Consider the following 22,500-nt stretch of genomic DNA (forward strand, 5'->3'; position numbering starts at 1 on the left):
AATCATAATAAGGAACCGATAAAGAAAAGTAACAGTAATTGCAATAGTAATAACAACAATAATAATGATAATAATAACAAAGAATATTTTTTACCGCTCCTTAACTGTCTTTCAAGGAGGAAGGCTACAATCTTTCGTAAAATCATCACACACTTCCTATTTTTATCTTTGATCTTTGAGAATAACCAAGAGCCTTAATACTAGTTATATCAGTTTACTTTGTTTAAGACTGATTTGATTTGAAGAACAATAAGCATTAACTTCAGGAGTAATAAAGGCATCTCTTAAAATATTCATAACTTTAACATTACATTCGTGGCTCTAATTCTTAAGGAAAGCCAGAGTTTGTGTATCGTCTGCCGTCTGGGAATGTTTCGTGTGATATTAATGAGATACATGTTCCTAATTAATTATGTACAGCAAGCCTTTCACTGTAGATTGTAAGTTGGATTTGTTTTTTGTCTTTTTTTCTCTCTTTCCTTCTTACTCACTCTCTCTCTCTCTCTTTAAATATCTCTTTCCTACTCTCCCTCTCTTTCCTTCTTACTCACTCTCTCTTTCTCCTTAATTTTTCTTTTTCCAACTCTCCTTACCCACTCCCTCCCACTCCCCACTCCCTCCCACTCCCCACTCCCTCCCACTCCCCACTCCCTCCCACTCCCCACTCCCTCCCCACTCCCCACTCCCTCCCACTCCCCACTCCCTCCCACTCCCCACTCCCCACTCCCTCCCACTCCCCACTCCCCACTCCCTCCCACTCCCCACTCCCCACTCCCTCCCACTCCCCACTCCCTCCCACTCCCCACTCCCTCCCACTCCCCCACTCCTCCCACTCCCCACTCCCTCCCACTCCCTCCCACTCCCTCACTCCCTCCCACTCCCCACTCCCCACTCCCCACTCCCCACTCCCCCACTCCCCACTCCCTCCCACTCCCCACTCCCTCCCACTCCCCACTCCACTACTCTCTCTTAAATATCTCTTTCCTACTCTCCCTCTCTTTCCTTCTTACTCACTCTCTCTTTCTCCTTAATTTTTCTTTTTCCAACTCTCCTTACCCACTCCCTCCCACTCCCCACTCCCTCCCACTCCCCACTCCCTCCCACTCTCTCTCTTTAAATATCTCTTTCCTACTCTCCCTCTCTTTCCTTCTTACTCACTCTCTCTTTCTCCCCACTCCCCACTCCCCACTCCCTCCAAATAAACAAAACACTTTCCGAACCGATAGTTAGTACGAAACACCCCTATTTATCCTCAATGACTGATGACATAACGTAGACTCCCTTCGTACATGTAAGGAGCTCAGCGCAGCACAACTTGCAAGGCCAAAGGAAGTGCACTGACTCAGGCAAACTTCTCCTTAAACAAGAGGGTTTGGATGTAATAATTACAAACTTGGTCAGGGGGAACTTAAGCGAAATTTCGAAGGATCTATAGAGTAAGTTTTGATAACGGAATGCATGTGATATGAAATGATTAAGCGGGGGGGGGGGGGATGATATGATTTTGATATTTCTTTTTTCTGCTTTTTGTTTGTTTTTGTTTGTTTGTTTCCGTTTTTTTATTTACTTTTTGTTTTTATTTCTTTTCTTTTTATTTACCTTCTTTTTCTTCTCCTCCTCCTTTTCCTCTTCCTCCTCCTCCTCCTCCTCTTCTTCTTTTTCTTCTTCTTCTTCTTCTTCTTCTTCTTCTTCTTCTTCTTCTTCTTCTTCTTCTTCTTCTTCTTCTTCTTCGTCTTCTTCTTCGTCTTCTTCTTCGTCTTCTTCTTCTTCTTCTTCTTCTTCTTCTTCTTCTTCGTCTTCTGCTCTTCCTCCTCCTCTTCCTCCCCCTCTTTCTTTCACTTAAGCTTCTTGCTTTTTTTCGATTTATTGATTTTTCTTGATTTTTTTCGGAGCTAAGTTGTGTATAATACAAAGATGCGGTTTGTGCAATAATGCATTTTCTCTTATTGATCCAATGCAATTTAACAAATATTGCAATTAAAACAGCAACGCCATCCATATCATGTATATATTAAAATAATAATAATAATAATAAACAAACGGATTAATAAATACAAACAATCACTATGTTTGGGTTATTGACCGTACCTCTTTGCCCTCTTCCTCTCAATGGTTGTAACAAATAAAAGTTCCTGATTGTCTGTCTGTGTACCGATGTGTTTTAATTTGTTTTTGTCTGTGTTTATGTGGTTGTGGTTGTTTTTGTTTGTGTGTATTTGTTTATGATTGTGTTTATTTTTCTCTGTCTTCGTTATTTTATTTGTATCTGCCTTTTTTATTTTCTGTCTTTGTGATTTTATTTGTATCTGCCTTTTTTATTTTCTCTGTCTTTGTGATTTTATTTGTACCTGCCTTTTTTTATTTTCTTTGTGTCTTTGTGATTTTTTTTTTTTTTGTGTGTGTGTGTGTGTGTGTGTGTTTTGTTTGTGTGCGCGTGCGTGTGTGTTTCTACCTTAGAGCCGGAAAGCTAGATAAAAGCGCTTAGGTTTCGGATGATTTTGCAACAATGTTGAAGCAGCGGACTGAGGATGTTTTAGAAAAAGGACAACTATTTCTTTTTTTCTTTTTTTTATTTAGAGGGGGTGAAAAATATTGAGTAACGCAAACACAAAAATAATAATAAATAAATAATATACGAATTCACATGCGCATACAAATACACACAGATACAAACACAAAAAGAACACACACACACACACACACACACACACACACATATATATATATACATACATACATATATATATATATATATATATATATATATATATATATATATATATATATATATATATATGCGAGAAAGAAAAGCCAAAAACGAAAACGAATTTTACAGCAAATGTCTCGCGGTGCCAAACACAATGTCATGTTAGGTCCGACAACAGTGGCCGCTGCAAAGCTTCACGAATATTTGAGCAGACCAGCAGAGTGTCAGCAGGAGACACTTGTAACGCAGATGTTATTATATTGTTCTCGCTGAATCGTCGAAAAGGGGAGGGTTTCACAAGCCCGAAAAGCGTGGCGACTTGGCATGAAAAAGAAAACGGACGGGAAATGCTCTTCTGGTTTCTCTCTCTTTCGTGGTTCTCTTTTTGTTGTTTATGTGTCCGTTTGTGGGGCGTTTTTTTAGGGGGGGGGGGGTTATACGCGCGTAAATACACACTGTGTGTATAGATATGCGTGTGTGTACTTTCGCTTCATAGCAGATATCAGAGTGGAATATTTTAACCATTTTTTTATGCGGTTTGCAGGGAAAAGCTTTTTTTTTTCGTTTTAAGAAGGGAAAGAAAATCATATTCGAGATATTTTTATCCGATTTTTTATGCTTTTTGCAGGGGATTCTTTCTTTTTTTTAAGAAGGGAAATAAAATCATATGCGAGGTATTTTATCCGATTTTTTTATACGGTTTGCGGGGGATTTTTTTTTCCTTTTTTTCTTTTTTTTTTTTTTTTTTTTTTTTAGAAAGGAAAGAAAATCATATTCGAGGTATTTTGCTTCAGGATGATAGCGCCTTTTACCTCCCCAGGGCGACTGAAGTATGAAAATTCCCTCTCGAGAGCAAGGACACATGCTATATATCCCGGTCTGTCATTTTCCCTGATTTTCCCCTTTGGTGTTACTGAGAACTGGTGTTGTAACTTGTAAATGACACATACAAATACGAACCGATGTATGAGTGTATCTTCTGCTGCGCCAACTGAAAAAAAGAGAAAAATGGATTTATTTATTTCTTGTGTTTAGGGTCTGCAAGATTCTTTTAATGCGAAAAGTTTGGTTTGTCATGTTATATTCTACAGTCTAGATAAATATCATGATTGTATTTATGTAAGAACTTAGCTAGAATTTGTGACAACGATTGTTCAACATCAATTTTCGATAATACCATTAAGTTATATCTAACTGGACTGAGGACTTCAACACGATCCTTCAATTATTTCCCACATTTTACGGAGAAACAAAATATCCCAGAGTTTGTCCAGAAGCAATGACTGTACTGTACTGTATTTCATGTCAGCTTTCGGAGTGTGAAAATATACCAACTATCGACCCCGAGTTCTATTGTACTGAAGGGTACATTGTCCGCAAATATGATCTCAATATAGGGTAAAGGTGTTTGTTGCAAGTCCACAGGCTTGTTGCAGCAACTCGCTGTGTTTATTTGCCTCATTTGCAAATATGGATTGTAATGCACGATCTTATTGGCTTAAATCTGCGTTTAGCAACTTTTAGCCTTAATTGGCTTGTAAAAAAGAGAGAAAAAACATGAGAAAGGTGTTAGAAATTAAGTTTAAAAACGGGAGAGAAGGAAAGTAATAGAAGTAAGATTTAAGAAGAGAAAAGAGAAAATAATAAAAAGAATTTAAAAAACGGGGAAGGAGAGTAAAAGAAGTAAGATTTAAAAAGAAGAAAAAAGAGAAAATAAAAAAATAGGAAAGAAGGAAAGTAAAAGAAGTAAGATTTAAGAAGAGAAAAAAAAAAGAGAAAGGAAAAAATGGCGAGCACTTTTGAATTTTGGGCTATTGATAATCTAATCTAACTTCACCATGCCCTGGAAAATAAAAATGCTTCAAACAGATTTTCGTGACTTGGCTAAATGATCACGACGCTCCAGTGAGGTTGAAAATCCAATACTTTGCCTCAGTTACCCCTTCGAAACATCATCCACGAATATTCAAAGTTGGAAGACTGGATCACGGAACTAGAGATAAAAATAACAAGAAGCATATTACAGCTACTGCCGAAAGGAAAAGAAAATAAGAACGATAATCTGATAAATATGATTCACTAGATTACAGGAGAGGACTTAAAAGGAGTTTAGGGGTACTCAGTTCAGTAACAGATTTCGTAAGAGCTTCCAAAATGTTTGCTCTCAGCCGTATGCGCATAGTGAGTGTGGAAAACATTCGCAGAAACGTATCCATGTTGACAAATGTAGAAAAAGGTATGAATGAGACTGGATATCTTCACAATACAAGAGATGTATTTGACCAGTTTCGATTACGTCTTCATCGGAAATACATTTATTTCTGATGGAGACGTAATCGAAACCGGTCAAATACATCTCTCGTATTGTGAAGATATCCAGTCTCATTCAAAACATTCGCAGATAATACAGATAATGGACAGAGACATATAGGTTTAGAGATGGATTCAGATATAGATCTAGATAGATATAGATAGATACAGATTTAGAGATCGATTCAGAGATAGATATAGATAGATATAGATTAAGAGATGGATTCAGAGATAGATATAGATAGATATAGATTAAGAGATGGATTCAGAGATAGATATAGATAGATATAGATTAAGAGATGGATTCAGAGATAGATATAGATAGATATAGATTAAGAGATGGATTCAGAGATAGATATAGATATAGAGATGGATTCAAAGATAGGTATAGATAAATACAGATTCAGAGATAGATATAGATAGATATAGATAGATACAGATTTAGAGATGGATTCAGAGATAGATATAGATAGATATAGATTTAGAGATGGATTCAGAGATAGATATAGATAGATATAGATTAAGAGATGGATTCAGAGATAGATATAGATATAGAGATGGATTCAATGATAGATATAGATGCACTTAGAGATGAATTCAGAGGTATAGATTTAGATAGATATATTTAGAAATGAATTTAGAGGTAGACATAGATAGATAGATATCGATTTAGAGATGGATTTAGAGATATATATAGGCAGATAGATAGATATAGATTTAGAGATGGATTTAGAGATATAGACAGATAGATAGATATAAACATTTTGCTTTTCTTCTCTTTTCTAACACACACACGCAAAAATCGTAGTCTGCAATATCGCTTGCCAAACGAATGAAAACGTGATGACGAAATAACAAAGAGACACGACAATCACTGATGCGAATAATTCCAATCATCATCACTTTCATCATTATAGGAATGTAAATTGAAAGAAAAATTTACATTTAACTCTGATACACGAGCTTTGGGAAATACAAAGCGCGCGTAGGGTTATGGCAACACTGACTGCTGTAATTGTGATGCCAATTGTTTTATTATTATTATTATTGTTTTGTTATTGTTGTTACTGTTTTTTTTTTCTCTCTCATTTTTGGAGTTCTTGTTTTCATTTTTATTACTTTTTATTTACGTAATTGATGTTAATGTCTTTATCGTCAATGCCATCATTGTAATTAGAATCAGAATAATAAGAAGAATGATAATGATAGTAATAATTATAGTATAATAATTATAATGATTACTATAATTATGATAATGATAAACTATTATAATAACACTGGTATATTTTTTACCTTTATAAACCACCATCATTAACTTTTTTTTTTTTCTCTCTCTCTCTCTTCTATAAACTATAATATAAACTATAGTAATAATTATGATAATATTTTTTTACCTTTATAAACCACGATCATTAAAAAAAAATCTCTCTCTCTTCTATAGATTATAGTATAAACTATGATAATAACTATAATAAAAAAAGATTACCTTTATAAACCACCATCATTAACTTTTTTTCTCTCTCTCTCTTCTATAAACTATGATATAAACTATAACAATATTTTTTCCCTTTATAAACCACCATCATTAACTTTTTCTTCTCTCTCTCTCTCTCACGCAGAAACGATAAACCATCATTAACTTTTTCTTCTCTCTCTCTCTCTCTCTCTTTTACAGAAACGATAAACCATCATTAACTTTTTCTTCTCTCTCTCTCTCTCTCTTTCACAGAAACGATAAACCATCATTAACTTTTTCTTCTCTCTCTCTCTCTCTCTCTCTTTCACAGAAACGATAAACCATCATTAACTTTTCTTCTCTCTCTCTCTCTCTCTCTCTTTCACAGAAACGATAAACCCTCATTAACTGTTTCTCTCTCTCTCTCTCTCTCTCTCTCTCTCTCTCTCTCTCTCTCTCTCTCTCTCTCTCTCTCTCTCTCTCTCTCTCTCTTTCACAGAAACGATAGACAGCCATCATTAACTTTCTCTCTCTCTCTCTTCTATAAACTATAATATAAGCTGTAATAATAACTATAATAATATCTTTTACCTTAGTAAACCACCATCACTCACTTTTTTTTCTCTCTCTCTCTTCTACAAACTATAATATAACCTATAATAATAACTATGATAACATTTTTTACCATTATAAACCATCATTAACTTTCTCTTCTCTCTCTCTCTCTCTCACAGAAACGATGGGAATTCCTCCGCAAAGCCGTTCGCAAACTCCTTGTCTACGACGTCCCAGCTGGCTCCAAAGTGGGCGTGGTCCTCTTCGACCAGACCGCCCGCACCAAGCTCCCCCTCACGCCCACGCCCGAGACACTGGACGAGCGGCAGAGGCTGGCCACCTCCTCCCTGCCCAGGAACCCTTCGAGGATCGCCCAGAGCCAGAAGTGCATCATCTGCGGACTTCAGGAGGCTGTGCGGGTGAGGGAGAGAGGGAGAAAGAGGGGTGAGGGTGAGAGAGAGAGGGGATTGGGGGGTGAGGGAGAAGGGTTTGGGGGTGAGAGAGAGAGGGGATTGGGGGTGAGAGGGAGGGGGTGGGTGAGAGAGAGAGTGAGAAAGAGGGGTGAGGGAGGCTGTGGCGGGTGAGAGAGAGAGGGAGAAAGGGGGGGTGAGGGAGACGGGGTAGGGGGTGGGTGGGAGAGGGAATAGGGAGAGAGGAGATTGGGGGGTGAGAGAGACGGGGTAGGGGGTGGGAGGGTGAGGGAGACGGGGTAGAGGGGGGTGAGGGAGACGGGGACGGGTAGGGGGTGGGAGGGAGAGAGGAGAGGGAGATAGAGGGGTGAGAGGGAGAGGGGGTAGAGGGGTGGGAGGGTGAGGGAGACAGGATAGGGGGTGGGTGGGAGAGGGGGCGGGAGAGGTGAGGGAGAGGGGGTAGAGGGGTGGGAGGGAGAGGGAGATAGAGAGGTGAGGGAGAGGGGCTAGGGGGGTAGGATGGTGAGGGAGAGGGAGAAGAGTTAGGGGGGTAGGAGGGTGAGGGAGAGGGGGAAGGAGGGTGGGTGAGGGTGAGAGGGGATAAAGGAGCGGGAGGGAGAGGGGGTAGAGGGGTGGGAGGGTGAGGGAGAGTCAGGGAAGGGATGGGAGGGAGGGAGTGAGTGTGAGAGAGAGAGAGAGAGAAGGAATTTGAAAGAGAAAGAGAAGGGAGGAGAAAGAGAGAGAGAGAGAGAGCTAGAGAGAAAAAGGGAGAAAATAGAAAGAGCTGTTAATTTAAATCATTTAAAGAGTTTATATTTACTTCATCGTTTATTCGTACATTTACTCAAATATACTTCACAACAGAATAGTTTCCATGCACCGAATATCTATCATATTCATATCAAACTCACTTTTACATTCAGTCATTCAAAAATCATAACAATAGCAACCCTACTTTAATTGCAAACATCAACCATAGTTAATGTAAGTCGTGAAATTAAATACTCATTCAATAATAAGGGAAAGAGAAATGGCCTTTTTCTTATTTCGTCAACATTATGTGATTTATATTAAATGGAAAATGTCTGTTGCGTTTCATATCGTTTCATCTGTGTGAATGTTCTGTCTACTTGTTGCTTTTCTCTTTTCCTTTGTTTTCTCTCTCTTTTCCGCCTTCTCCATTTCCTTATTATCTCTCTTCTTCTTAGTTTTTAGTTTTCTACCAACATCTACCATCCTCCTCTTCCTCTTTCTCCTTCTGCACCTCTTGCTCTTCCTACTCTTCGTCTTCTTCCTGCTCCTCCTCCTCCTCTTCCTGCACCACCACTACCTCCAACTCCACCTCATTCTCCTCCTCCTCCTCCTCCACCACCACCTCATTCTCCTCCCCCTCCTCCCCTCCACCTCTCCTCTCCCTCTCCCACTCCTTCTCACTCTCCTCCACCTCTTCTTCCTCCTCCCCTCCTCCCTCTCTCTCTCCTCCTCTTCCACATCCTCCTCCTCCTCCATCCCCAACTCCACCTCCAGCACAGACGCTTTTCCTCTTATTCCTCTTATTCCTCCTATCCTTCTTCTTCTTCTCTCTTCCCACTCTTCCCCATCCCCACCTCCCCCACCAACCAACCAACCACCCAACTCACTCCCCACCTCCACCTCGTCCTCCACAGATGCTCGAGGGCGACATCGACCAGCGCAGTGCTTCCGGTGGGGTCATCCTGCTCATCACCTCAGGCTCCCCCATCCCCCTCGTGCCCTTCGACGTGGAGCAGCTGGGCACGGTGGTGACGCAGAGGGGTGCCAGGGTCGTGCCCATCATCTACCCCGTGACGGACCGCAACCCCCAACCATCGCCCGGGGTGGAGGTGCTCGCCCATCTGTCGGGTGAGTCGTGTTTGTTGTCGCTGGCGCCTTCTTGGTCTGCTCTTCGCCGTATGGATAAGAATAGGAATAAATGAATATATATATATATATATATATATATATATATATATATATATATATATATATATATATATATATATATATATATATATATATATAGTTATAGTTATAGTTATATAGTTATTTGCCTGTATGTGTGTGTGTGTGTGTGTGTGTGTGTGTGTGTGTGTGTGTGTGTGTGTGTGTACATATACATGTGCACACACACACACACACACACACACACACACACACACATAACTATATATATAAATATATATATATATATATATATATATATATATATATATATATATATATATATATATATATACATATGCCTTTACAAATACATGAAGTAATACCGTATGAAGCATCTGACTTGTTTAACCTTCCTTTCTCTCATGTGACTGTGAAAATACATTAGCTAATTCCATGAAGTCAAGCGCATGGCATTTATCTCTTATTTATCCATATCCGCCGCGATGGCCGTGGATGCAGGAATAACATTAAATATGTGTCAACATGAATATGAAGGTAGCCCGCCTCTGCCGTGTCAAGGAAGGACCCGTCGGCTGTCATGGCAGAGGGAGCCTTTCTCGAGGTGATATTTAACCCTTCGGGAACTATGGACATGGCATTGGTCTTGAAGGTCTTTTTGGAATTTGGTCACAGAAAAGGTGTAATAAAGAAATAAAAAAAAATGTAGTAGTCATTTGGAATTTGGTCACAGAAAAGGTGTAACTTTTTTTTTATTGTTTGTAGGAGTAATTTTGGAATTTGTTCACAGAAAAGGTGTAATTTTTAAAAGTTTTTTTTTTTTTTGTAGTAGTAATTGTAAGGACGGACTTTGGTCACAGAAAAGGTGTAATTTTTTAAAGTTTTTTTTTTTTGCAGTAGTAATTGTAAGGACGGACTTTGGTCACAGAAAAGGTGTAATTATCAAAAGTTATTTTGTAGTAGTAATTATAAGGACGGAATCTAGTCACAGAAAAAGTGTAATGAGAAATATTGCATTTACATATGTCTTTGAAATTAAAAGTAAGTTACAATGCTATCAAATAACCTTAACAGTGACAGCTATATTCATAATGATAACTTAAGGGCGATATTTATTACAATAGGTAGTGATAGTATAAGATATACTGACCCTTGCAGCGACACTAGAAATCACCATAGAAATATTTATTACCTTTATCATCATAAAAAGAATTACCTTTACAATAACTGTCAAGGTAATAATCAGAATAATATTAGATCCAAGTAATATATCAAAAATGAACCATAAAATTAAAACTACAACAGTAAAATGACATCTTCAGGACTTACCAGGATAGTATTAACAAAGAAATATTATTAATAGTATTAACAAAGAAATATTAATAACATGACCAACCGTAATAAAAAAGAACGATATTTACGCCTAGAAAACGATAATAATGAAGCAGATGAGAGAAAAGATATGTCATAAATGGTGCCATCGTCATTTAAGAGCTCTGTCCCTTGTACGACCTATCTATCTATCTCTATCTATCTGCATCTCTCTCTCTCTCTCTCTCTCTCTCTCTCTCTCTCTCTCTCTCTCTCTCTCTCTCTCTCTCTCTCTCTATCTATCTATCTCTATCTCTCTCTCTCCCCCTCCCTCCCTCTCTCTCTCTCTCTCTCCTCGCTATGCACAACACTCTTATATCTAGATATTTACGCCTAGCAAGCGATGATAATAAAGCAGACGAGAGCCAAGATATGCTAGAAATGGTGCCATCTTCAGTTAAGAGCTCTGTCCCTTGCACGGCCGCCCAGCAACCCCACTATCATTCACACGTCACACTGCTGTAAATGAGGTATTGTGAGGAAGCTGTTCCACGTCCTGAACAACTGTCACAGGCTTTATGCTGTTCTAGGAAGCCTTTGTCTGCTTCTCTCTCTCACGGCTCTCCGCTCTTCTTTTTTTTTTCTCTCTCTCTCTCTCTCTTTGTTTGCCTTCTCTTTCTGTTCGATGTCTGTTTGGTTCTGTTTCTGACTGCTTAGATCTCTCTCTATCTCTCTATCTATCTATCTGTCTATCTATCTCTCTATCTATCTGTCTGTCTATCTATCTATCTATCTATCTCTATCTATCTCTTTCTTTCTCTCTCTTTCTTTCTTTCTTTCTTTCTTTCTTTCTCTCTTTCTCGTTCTTTCTCTTTCTTTCTCTTTCTTTCCCTTTCCTTCCCTTTCTTTCTTTCTCTCTTTCTTTCTTTCTTTCTTTCTTTCTTTCTTTCTTTTCTCTCTCTCTCTCTCTCTCTCTCTCTCTCTCTCTCTCTCTCTCTCTCTCTCTCTCTCTCTCTCTCTCTCTCTCTCTCTCTCTCTCTCTCTCTCCCTCTCTCTCCTCGCCATGCATAACACTTTTATATCTAGATGCGTTTTGAGATTATCATGCTATTTATTACAGTTTCCTTTATAGTCCACTTTCCTTTGATTTCTCGTAATTCCACATAGCAACAAACTGTGAAAGAGAAATCAAACATGTGTCTTTGGCTTAAGGTATTATGTTTGTAAGACTATGAATGTGTTAGCATGACTATCATTGCAGAGTTCCTGCATATGAAGACACACACAAACAAACACACACACACGCTCACACACACACGCAAACAAACACACTTACACGCTCACACACACACACGCAAACAAACACACACACGCTCACACACACACACGCAAACAAACACACACACACGCTCACACACACACACACGCAAACAAACACACACACACCCTCACACACACACACATACAAACACACACACAAACAAACATACATACACACACATACTCTCTCTCTCTCTCTCTCTCTCTCTCTCTCTCTCTCTCTCTCTCTCTCTCTCTCTCTCTCTCTCTCCTCTCTCTCCTCTCTCTCTCTCGCTCTCTGTCTCACACCCACACTCAAACACACTTACCCCCCCCCATCTCACCCCACCCCACCCCTACCTCCCTCCCTCCCCACCCCTTCCTCCCTCCCTCCCCTCCTCCTATCCCCCACACACACACACATGCAAAGACAATACAGCTGTCTCCACCAGACTCCTACGGTCGACGCCCCCTCTCCCTTCCGCCCCTCCCTCTCCTTCCCCTTCCCTTCCCCCTCCTTCCCCCCCTCTCTCTCTTCTTCACCTGTCTATCGAGAATGTGTGTTTCTTTGTCTCTGTTGCTCGGTGTCCTTGGGTGCTTATTATTTCCTGCGAGTGTGCTGGCGACAGGGCGGTCTTGGGCGCCGACGTCTGTTCGCGTTCAGCGTCTCCTTCCGCTATTCACCCCTTTCTCTCTCTCTTTTTTTTTTTTTTGGGGGGGGGAGGGTTGGGGGGGGGGTATTTGTCCGTTTGTGGTTCGCTTGTTTTTGTTTGTTGGTGCATTTGTTATTATTGTTTGTTATTATTATTATTATTATTATTATTATTATTATTATTATTATTATTATTATTACTTTCTTTTGCTTCGTATCGTTTTTATTATTATTATTATTATTATTATTATTATTATTACTATCATTATTATTACTATTATTATTTTTATCATTATCATTATTATTATTATTATTATTATTATTGTTTTTTTCCTTTTTTTCGTATCGTTTTTTTTCTTTTCTAATCGATTCGTTTTGTGTTTTTTGCTATTTTATTTTGCATGGTTCTTATTTGGTATATTATTTTCCCCCTTTCGTTTTTTCTTTCTTTCTTGCTTGCTTCTTTGTTTTCTCTCCCTTTTTTTTGTATTTTTTAATATTTCTTTGTCCTCTTCCTTTTCTTTCTTCCCCTATTCTTTTTTCTTCTTCTTCTTTGTGTGCTGTTTCATCTCCCTTTTTCTTATTCTATTTCTTTCTCTACATTTCTTCCTTTATTTTCTGCCTCACCTTCTCCAAAAATAAATCTCCAAAATCTATCAATGAAAAAGAAACGATCCACACAAGAAAGAAAAAATACAGAAAAAAAGAAAGAAAGAAAAAATACAAAAAAAAAGAAAGAAAGAAAAAATACAGAAAAAAAAGAAAAAAGAAAAAAAGAAAATAAGAGAAAAAACAAAAACCAAAAAATAATAAAAAAGAAACAAGAAATAGAAATAAGAAATAAAAGAAAAAAAAATAAGAAAAAAATAAAAAATAAAATATAAGATAAAATAGAACTACTTTTCAGGGCTGAGCTTTGGGCAGCCAGCGGGCACTCAGCTCGAGCTCCGCCAAGTATATTAAAACATATTATGAGATCGAGGGGAGCAGCGGGAGTGGGGGGAGGGGGGGGAGAGGGAGGAGGGGGGAGTGAGAGGGGTTTGGAGGGGGGAGTGAGAGGGAACGGGAGGTGGGGGAGAGAGGGAGGGGGAAGTGAGAGGGGTGGGAGGGGGAGTGAGAGGAGGAGGTAGGAGTGAGAGGGAGGCAGGAGTGAGAGGGGTTGGAGGAAGGAGTGAGAGGGAGTGGGGAGAGGAGGTAGGGGTGGACGGGGTGGTGGGAGGGGAGGAGGGGGAAGAGGAATGAGAGGGGGGACGGGAGGTAGGGGTGGGAGAGGAACGGAAGGTAGGGGTGAGAGGGTGGGGTGGGAGGGGAACGGGGAGGTGGGAGGGAGGGGGATGATAGGAAGAGGAGAGGGGAAAGAGGAGGTAGTGGAGTGGAATGGAGAGAGTAGAACGGTAGGTAGGGGGGGGGGAGGAGGAATGAGAAGGTTGAAGAGGGTGGAACAGGAGGGGGGGAGGCGGAAACAGAGGTATGGGAGGTGGAACGAGAGGGTTGGAGAGTGAAACAGAAGAAGGGAGAAAGAGAGAAAGAATAAAAAGGGGGGATAGAAGTGGAACTTGGAGGGGAGAGGGGGGGCGCAGAGTGGACCCGGAAGGTGCAACGGACTGGAAAGCAGACGAAAGTAAAGAGAGAAAACCGAGCAAAACATCATAAAGAAAGAACGAAACGAGAATACGAGGAAGCAGAAAGAAAGAAAGAAAGAAAGAAAGAGAGAGAAGAAGAGGAACAGAAAGTAGATCTTCTCCTAAGTCTGATCTCTCCGCCACATGGTAGATTATGCAAATACTAACCCTGTGAATATTTGAGAACCTGCTCGAAGCCCTCTGAAGGGATGGGTTTTAATCAAATTTTCCTCTCAAAACACGCCAGGCTTTGTCAGGTCCTGTGATCTTCTACTCCGCGCCAAGACCCTCTGGTCGCGTTATTGCAGTGTGAAGTGTGTCCTTTTTTTATGGTTAATTACGTTAACGAGTAGAGTATGATTCGTACCTTATTGCTGATTCTTTCTATATCGCGAATGGCGTTCTGTGAGGCTGTGCTTTTATTCTTTTTTGTCTGTTGTATTTTATTATTATCATTATTATTATTATTATTATTATTATTATTATTATTATTGTTATCATTTGTCGGTTTTGCTATATCATTGAGTGTGTTTTCTCTCTTTTCTTTCTCTCTCTCTCTCTCTCTCTCTCTCTCTCTCTTCTTCTTCTTCTTCTTCTTCTTCTTCTTCTTCTTCTTCTCTGTATGCTCAGTGTATGTGTGTTTGTGTGTGCGTGTGTGTGGTTGTGTGTTTGTTTGCGTGTGCTTGTGTGTTTGTGTGTGTGCTTATTTGTGTGCATGGGTGTTTTTTATGTGTGTGTATTTGCTTGTGTGTGTATGAGTTTGTTTGTTTGTGTGTGTGTGTTCGAGTGCGTGTATGTGTGTGTTTGAGTGCGTGTGTGTGTTTGTTTGTGTGTGTGTTTGAGTGCGTGTGTGTGTTTGAGTCCGTTTGTGTGTGTGTCTAGTTCATCGTTCCACCTCCCTGTCAACGGGAAAAAATCGGCACATTTCGTCTCATTTCCCGTTTTTTTTTCCCTTATTTTCTACTCACTTGAAACTCTGGTCACTTTTAACCTTGTTTTGTGGACTGTCTTTTGCATATTCTGTTTCCTCTCCAGGATATCGCTGTCCTTCTCTCGCTATCTTTACTCTTGTTGAATATCTGGTTGTCTGTGTCTGTATTTCTCTTTCTTTCTCTGTTTCTTTGTGTGTCTATCTATCTGTATCTCTCTCTCTCTGTTTCTCTCTGTTTCTCTCTCTCTCTCTCTCTCTCTCTCTCTCTCTCTCTCTCCTCTCTCCTCTTTCTCTCCTTCTCCATCCCTCCCTCCCTCTCTAACCCCCTCCTTCCCTCTCCCCCTCCTTCCCTCTCTCCCTCCCTCCCTCCTCCCCACCTACCCTTCCTTCCTTCCCTCTCCCCCTCCCTCCCTCTCTCTCTCTCTCCTTCCCTCCTCCCTCCCAACCCTCCTCCCTCCCCCTCTCCCTCCCACCCCCACCTGCCCACCCCCACCTCCCCGCCATCTCTCAGCCAAACAACCAACCAGTCAGCCAGTCAGTCAGCCAGTCAGCCAGTCAGCCAGTCAGTCAGAGTAGCCTCGTCTCCTTCTTAAAAGTAACTCGAAAGATTAAAAGATTCCCTTCAAAGTGTTGCGGTTGGTTCCCTGGGGGGGTGGGGTGGGGGGGTTCCGGAGGGGGTGCGGGGGTGGGGGTGGAGGGGCAGGGGTAGCGGGAGGGATTAGGAAAGGGAGAGAGGAGGGGGAAGGATGAGGTAGAAGAGAGGGAAAGGGAAGAGGGGAAGGGAGAGAATTAGGGGATTAGGAAAGGGAGAGAGGGGGGGAAGGATGAGGAAGAAGAGGGATGAGGAGAGGGGAAGGGAGAAACGGGAAGGATAGGAAGAGAAGGGATGATAGGAGACGAGGAGAGGGAGAGGAAGGAATGGAGTGAGGAGAGAAAAGCTAAAGGTGGAGAGGGAGAGAGAAGGAGAGGAATGGAGGAGAGAGAGGAGACAAAGAGGAAGAGAGGGAAATAAGGTATATAGAGAGGATAGCCGAAAGGAAGGGGAAGGACAGAAAGAGGATGAAAGGAAGAGAAGAGAGAGAAGAACAGGAAAAAAAGAAAGGAAAGGAAGGAACAGGAAAAAAGAAGAGTGGAGAGAAAGATTTTGAGAAGGGAAAAAAAGTTCTATAAACGGGAATAAAATGGTTTCTGACGTGAATAATTTCGAACGCCGGTTACCAAAATTGACTTTGGGAAATGTGAAGAAATGTGTCGCCTTTGATCGGTCTGACAAGAAAGAGTTTGAAAGGAATTTTCATGTTTATATCCATGTTTTTTTTCTTCTCTTTTTTGTCTTTTCTTCTTCTTCTTCTTCTTCTTCTGTTTTATCTTTATAGGGGTAATTTTAAATGATTTTTATAGGTTTGTCGAGATTAGGAATGAGAGAGGAAGAGAGATAGAGTTAGAGAATGAGAGGGGTGAAAGATAGAGAGAAAGAGTGGGAGAATGAATAGGGGAGAGAAAATGATATATCAATGAAAAAACAGAGGATTGGTCGAACAGAAAGAGGAGGCAGAGAAGAATAAAGAAAGAGGGAGAGAGGAGACAAAAAAAAAAGAATCAGCCCCAGTAATGTTTTTTTTTCTTTTTTCTTTTTCTTTTTCATAATCAATTCCGGGGATAAAGATTGCAAATAAACAACAGATAATATAATTCCATTCAATTATAAATACAAGCAGATTAATTTACCAAATTAGGATGAAAGAGAGGGAAACAGAGAAAAAAGGGAGAGGGAGAGGGAGAGAGAGGGTGTAGCGGGGGAGGGGGAGAGGCTAAAGATATAGTGATGGAAAATAGATAGACATAGATAGATATCAGGAAAGCTCATGGGGTGTAGAGATGGATGAGGAGATGGAGAGATGGAGGAAAGGGGTTAGAGATAGAGATGAAGAGAGAGGGAAGGAGGTGGGATGGAGGGAGAGAGAGAGGGGGAGGAAGAGGGAAAGAGAGGAAGAGAGAGAAAGAGAGAGGGAAGGAGGTGGGATGGAGGGAGAGAGGGGGGGAGGTAGGAAAGAGAGACAGACAGACAGACAGACAGACAGAGACATAAACAGACAGATAAACATACAGACAAACAGAAAGACAGAAACGGAAAAAAAAGAGAGAGAGAGAGAGAGAGGGAGAGAGAGAGAGAGACAGAGACAGAGACAGAGAAAGCAAGACAAAAAAAACTACTCAATATCTAACACCAAGCAACAAAACAACAACAAAAAACACATGAGTATTGATTCCATCGTATTCTAAATGCACTGCGACTGACCATCCTAATTATGCTATAGATATACACTGCTACTGAGTACAGCGACAGACGATGCCTATTCACAACCGTCAGTAAACAATAAGTCAGCATCATTATCATAATAACACTGGCCTTTGATCATGATGCAACGCTATCATAATAATCTAGATTAAATGAAATATTCTCCTTTGATGTTTTGATCTCAACAGAACAATCATTTATGTTTTTTTATGCTTATTTATTTTCATAATCTGATTTATCTGGGGTGAGAGAAGGGCTGTGTCGGGTGGTGAATTTTTTATTTTTTGATACACTGATACGTATGGTTATGTATACTACCGAAAAATGTTCTATTGATTAAGAAATACATGCGAATGTGTGTTTGTGTGTGCGTTTGTATATATATATATATATATATATATATATATATATATATATATGCATATATATATATATATATATATATATATATATATATATATATATATATATATATATATAGACATATATACATCCATATATATATATATATGCATATACATATATATATATATAAATATATATATGTATATATATATATATATATATATATATATATATATATATATATATATATATATATATATATATATATATATATATATATATATATATATATATATATATATATATATGTGTGTGTGTGTGTGTGTGTGTGTGTGTGTGTGTGTGTGTGTGTGTGTGTGTGTGTGTGTGTGTACGCTTGTGTGTGTCTGTGTGTGTGTACGTGTGTGTGTGTGTGTGTGTGTATGTGTGTCTATGTGTTGCGTGCATGTGCGTCTGTCTGTATATATATATATATATATATATATATATATATATATATATATATATATATATATATATATATATATATATATATATATATATATGTATGTATATATGTACGTACATACACACACACACACACACAAAACTACTCAATATCAATCACACTATTAGAAAATCATTAAAGTGACTCGCCAAAGAAATGAAGCAATATTCCAAGTAAAGAATTTTCCAAATCAATCGAAACACACTTTCCTCTCCCTGCCTGAACCTGCTCTCCTTCGCCTCGAGTCATTAACTTTACATAAAATGATTTGTTTAACACTGACTGCAATTTGCAACTTGTCCACAATTACTCGATCAACAAACTTGAGCCTGGAGTCAACATCTCAACAGCGTTTCTTCAAATGATTAGGAGTGTAATAAACAAGAATAATTTCAGATTGTATTCCACCAGCGGGGAGTAGGGGGGATGGGGGGGGAGGGAAGGAGAGGTGTAGGGGGTGGAGGGGACCTAATATGGGGATGAGGAGGGGGAGGGGGGGAGGGGGTCTAATATGGGGATGAGGAGGAGGAAGGAGAGGGGGGAGGAGGGGAGGGAAGTATTCCAATAATCTCATTGGTGAAATTTGCATATCATGTTAGCTTTCGGAAAATGAGGAAAAGGGAAAGAAAAAAAAAGAAAAAGGAAAAAATATTACTTCTAATATTTCTCTGACGTCAACTTAGCTGAAGCTGAAACAATTTCATAAATGACTAGAAGGAAGTTCATTAGTCTTATAGATGAAGTTGCAGTCCGGGAGTAGCCAAGAGAAAAAGGAAGAGAGAGGGACGGAGAAGAAGAAGAAGAAGATAACTGAAGGGGGAGAATGAGAGAAAGGGCGGTGGGGTAGCGAGAGAAAAGGGAAGAGAGAGATATAGATAGATAGATAGATAGAGAGAGAGAGAGAGAGAGGATGAAAATTGAGAAAAGAATAAACAAACAGACATCAAAAACCAGACAGAGAGAAAGAACAAGATAAAAGAACGAAAAGCGAGGAACAGCGAAAGCAAAAACATCAAATTCCGTCAATATTTGGCATGACTTTCAGAAGCAGCTCAGCCGATACATTAAGCTTTTTTTTTTTCTTTTTTTTTTTTTTTTCTCTCTCTCTTTTTTTGGTCATGAAAACGCTAATGACTTACAGTGTCTATTGTTAATTAATGTTTAAAATCAGCCTTGCCTGATGAATACCCGTCTGTTGGTACAAGGCAGAGAGGCATATGATGTTTGATATGAATGAAGGTGAGAGGTATATGAGGATGAAGATCATCATTATCATCATCATCATCATTATCATTATCATTATCATTATCATTATCATTATCATTATCATTATCATTATCATTATCATCATTATCATCATCATCATCATCATCATCATCATCATGGTGATGATAATAATCATAATAATGATATTGATGATGATGAGATTGATCATGATAATGATGATGGTAGTAATGAATATAATAACAATAGTAATATTAACATAAACATTATTATTATTATCATTATCAATATTACCATTAACACTATTAATATTAGTAGAGAGAGAGAGAGAGAGAGAGAGAGAGAGAGAGAGAGAGAGAGAGAGAGAGAGAGAGAGAGAGAGAGAGAGAGAGAGAGAGAGATGAGATGAGATAAAGGATAGAGGGAGAAAGAGAGAGAGAGGAGATAAAGGAGAGAGAGAGAGAGTAGATAAAGAAGAGAGAAAGAGAAAGAGAGCCAGACAGACAGACAGACAGAGACAGAGAGATAGAGAGACAAATAGACAAACAAAACAAAAAATAAAAAAACAAAAACAAATTTAAAAAAAAGTAAAAAACGTTCACGAATAGAAGGGCTTCTTAGGATTTCCCACTTCCGATGCAGGGGCTTCACTCCACTCCCTTCCTCAGGTGGAGTATTAACAGCTGAGGTGTTGTGGTGACTTCTGAATATTAACAAGAGGTGAAAAAAGGAGAAGAGACTCTGGGTTGGCTTGGAGGTGCGGGGGTTGTGAAGGCTTCTTGTCGAGATAAAAAAGGAGGTTGTAGATTGGAATGCAGGGGTTGTGGGAGGTTGTAGATTGGAATGGAGAGGTTGTAGATGGGAATGGTGTGTTGTAGGAGGTTGTAGATTGGAATGGAGGGGTTGTAGGAGGTTGTAGATTGGAATGGAAGGGTTGTAGGGTTATGAAGAGTGGGGTGGGATTGTAGAAGGTTGTAGATTGGAATGGAGAGGTTGTAGGATTATGAAGAGTGGAGTGGGGTTGTAGGAGGTTGTAGATTGGAATGGGGGTTGTAGGAGGTTGTAGATTGGAATGGAAGGGTTGCAGGAGGTTGTAGATTGGAATGGAGGGGTTGTAGGAGGTTGTAGATTGGAATGGAGGGGTAGTAGGAGGTTGTAGATTGGAATGGGGGGTTGTGGGAGGTTGTAGATTGGAATGCTGGGGTTTTGGGAGGTTGTAGATTGGAATGGGGATTGTAGGAGGCTGTAGATTGGAATGGAGGGGTTGTAGGAGGTTTTAGATTGTAATGGGGGTTGCAGGGGGTTGTAGATTGGAATGGAGGGGTTGTAGGAGGCTGTAGATTGGAATGGAGGGGTTGTAGGAGGTTGTAGATTGGAATGCTGGGGTTTTGGGAGGTTGTAGATTGGAATGGGGGTTGTAGGAGGTTGTAGGTTGGAATGGGGGTTGTAGGAGGTTGTAGATTGGAATGGAGGGTTTGTAGGAGGTTGTAGATTGGAATGGAGGGGTTGTAGGAGGTTGTAGATTGGAATGGAGGGGTTGTAGGAGGTTGTAGATTGGAATGGAGGGGTTGTAGGAGGTTGTAAATTGGAATGGAGGGTTGTAGGAGGTTGTAGATTGGAATGGAGGGGTTGTAGGGTTATGAAGACTGGAGTTGGGTTGTAGGAGGTTGTAGATTGGAATGGAGGGGGTTGTAGGAGGTTGTAGATTGGAATGGAGGGGTTGTAGGAGGTTGTAGATTGGAAATGGAGGGGGTTGTAGGAGGTTGTAGATTGGAATGGAGGGGTTGTAGGAGGTTGTAGATTGGAATGGAGGGGTTGTAGGAGGTTGTAGATTGGAATCGAGAGTTGTAGGAGGTTGTAGATTGGAATGGAAGGGTTGCAGGAGGTTGTAGATTGGAATGGAGGGGTTGTAGGAGGTTGTAGATTGGAATGGAGGGGTTGTAGGAGGTTGTAGATTGGAATGGAGGGGTTGTAGGGTTATGAAGACTGGAGTTGGGTTGTAGGAGGTTGTAGATTGGAATGGAGGGGTTGTAGGAGGTTGTAGATTGGAATGGAGGGGTTGTAGGGTTATGAAGACTGGAGTTGGGTTGTAGGAGGTTGTAGATTGGAATGGAGAGGTTGTAGGGTTATGAAGGGTGAAAAGACCTCTATATAACAATTTTGTAGCTTTAAAGTTTTCTTTGCTGTTATCCTTATTATGTTTCAAGTATCTGTTGATTTTCTTTCCAAAAACACAAGTTGCTAATTCGTTTTAAACAATTTTCTTTATATTTCAACCAGTTCTTGATTTGATTTGATACATAAATTGTTGATTTCCATTAACAATTCTTATTTCTCTATATTTCCTTTAACAATTTTTATTTCTCTATATTTCAACCAGTTCTTGATACACATTGTTGATTTCCTTTAACATTTTTTTAACATAAACAGTTTATCTCCTTTTCAAACAGCGGACGCAACTCACCCGGATACAAGTGTCACACAACATTTTCTCTCGGAAGTCGGCTGTACTACCGACGGCAAAAAAGAACAAATAGATATATTTTTTAAACAAATGTTGAAGAGAATCCTTCAAATGACGAGGAGGCTAATCCTGCACTCACTGTAATTGTTCTCTGCTCATTTATTTGTGTCGTTTTCCTGTTTTTCTCGTCCAGCTTGGGCTCTGATAATGCTGGAAGTGAGCGAGAGAAAAGAGAGAAACAGATCTCTAGTATGCTCGTTTGAGTTTTGTTTTTGTTTTTCGTTTATTTGTTATCATTTCTGATTTCTTTTCTTTTTTTGTCTTTGTTTTGTTTTGTTTGATTTATTTTTTTCATCTTTTGCTTGATATCTATGTATTTCGTTTTTTTGTTTCGCTCAGTTTGATTTTTTCCTGTCTCTCTCTCTTTCTCTCTTTGAATCTATATTTTCAACCTACGTTACTTCTCTCTCTCTCTCTCTCTCTTTCTCTGTCTATCTGTATCTCTCTG

At 39.7% G+C, this 22,500-nt stretch overlaps 1 protein-coding gene across 1 annotated transcript in view; it reads left to right on the forward strand.

The window, feature by feature from the left end:
- The window catches only part of LOC113815741 (calcium-activated chloride channel regulator 1), a 149,092-nt gene that overhangs the window by 60,316 nt on the left and 66,276 nt on the right, over positions 1–22,500 (forward strand). The window contains exons 4-5 of the mRNA XM_070136154.1: positions 7,208–7,447; positions 9,106–9,319. Coding sequence (XP_069992255.1) covers positions 7,208–7,447; positions 9,106–9,319 — 454 coding nt within the window. The remainder of the gene's footprint in view (positions 1–7,207; positions 7,448–9,105; positions 9,320–22,500) is intronic.

This window comes from Penaeus vannamei, chromosome 21 (assembly GCF_042767895.1).
Source record: "Penaeus vannamei isolate JL-2024 chromosome 21, ASM4276789v1, whole genome shotgun sequence".
Lineage (NCBI taxonomy): Eukaryota > Metazoa > Arthropoda > Malacostraca > Decapoda > Penaeidae > Penaeus > Penaeus vannamei.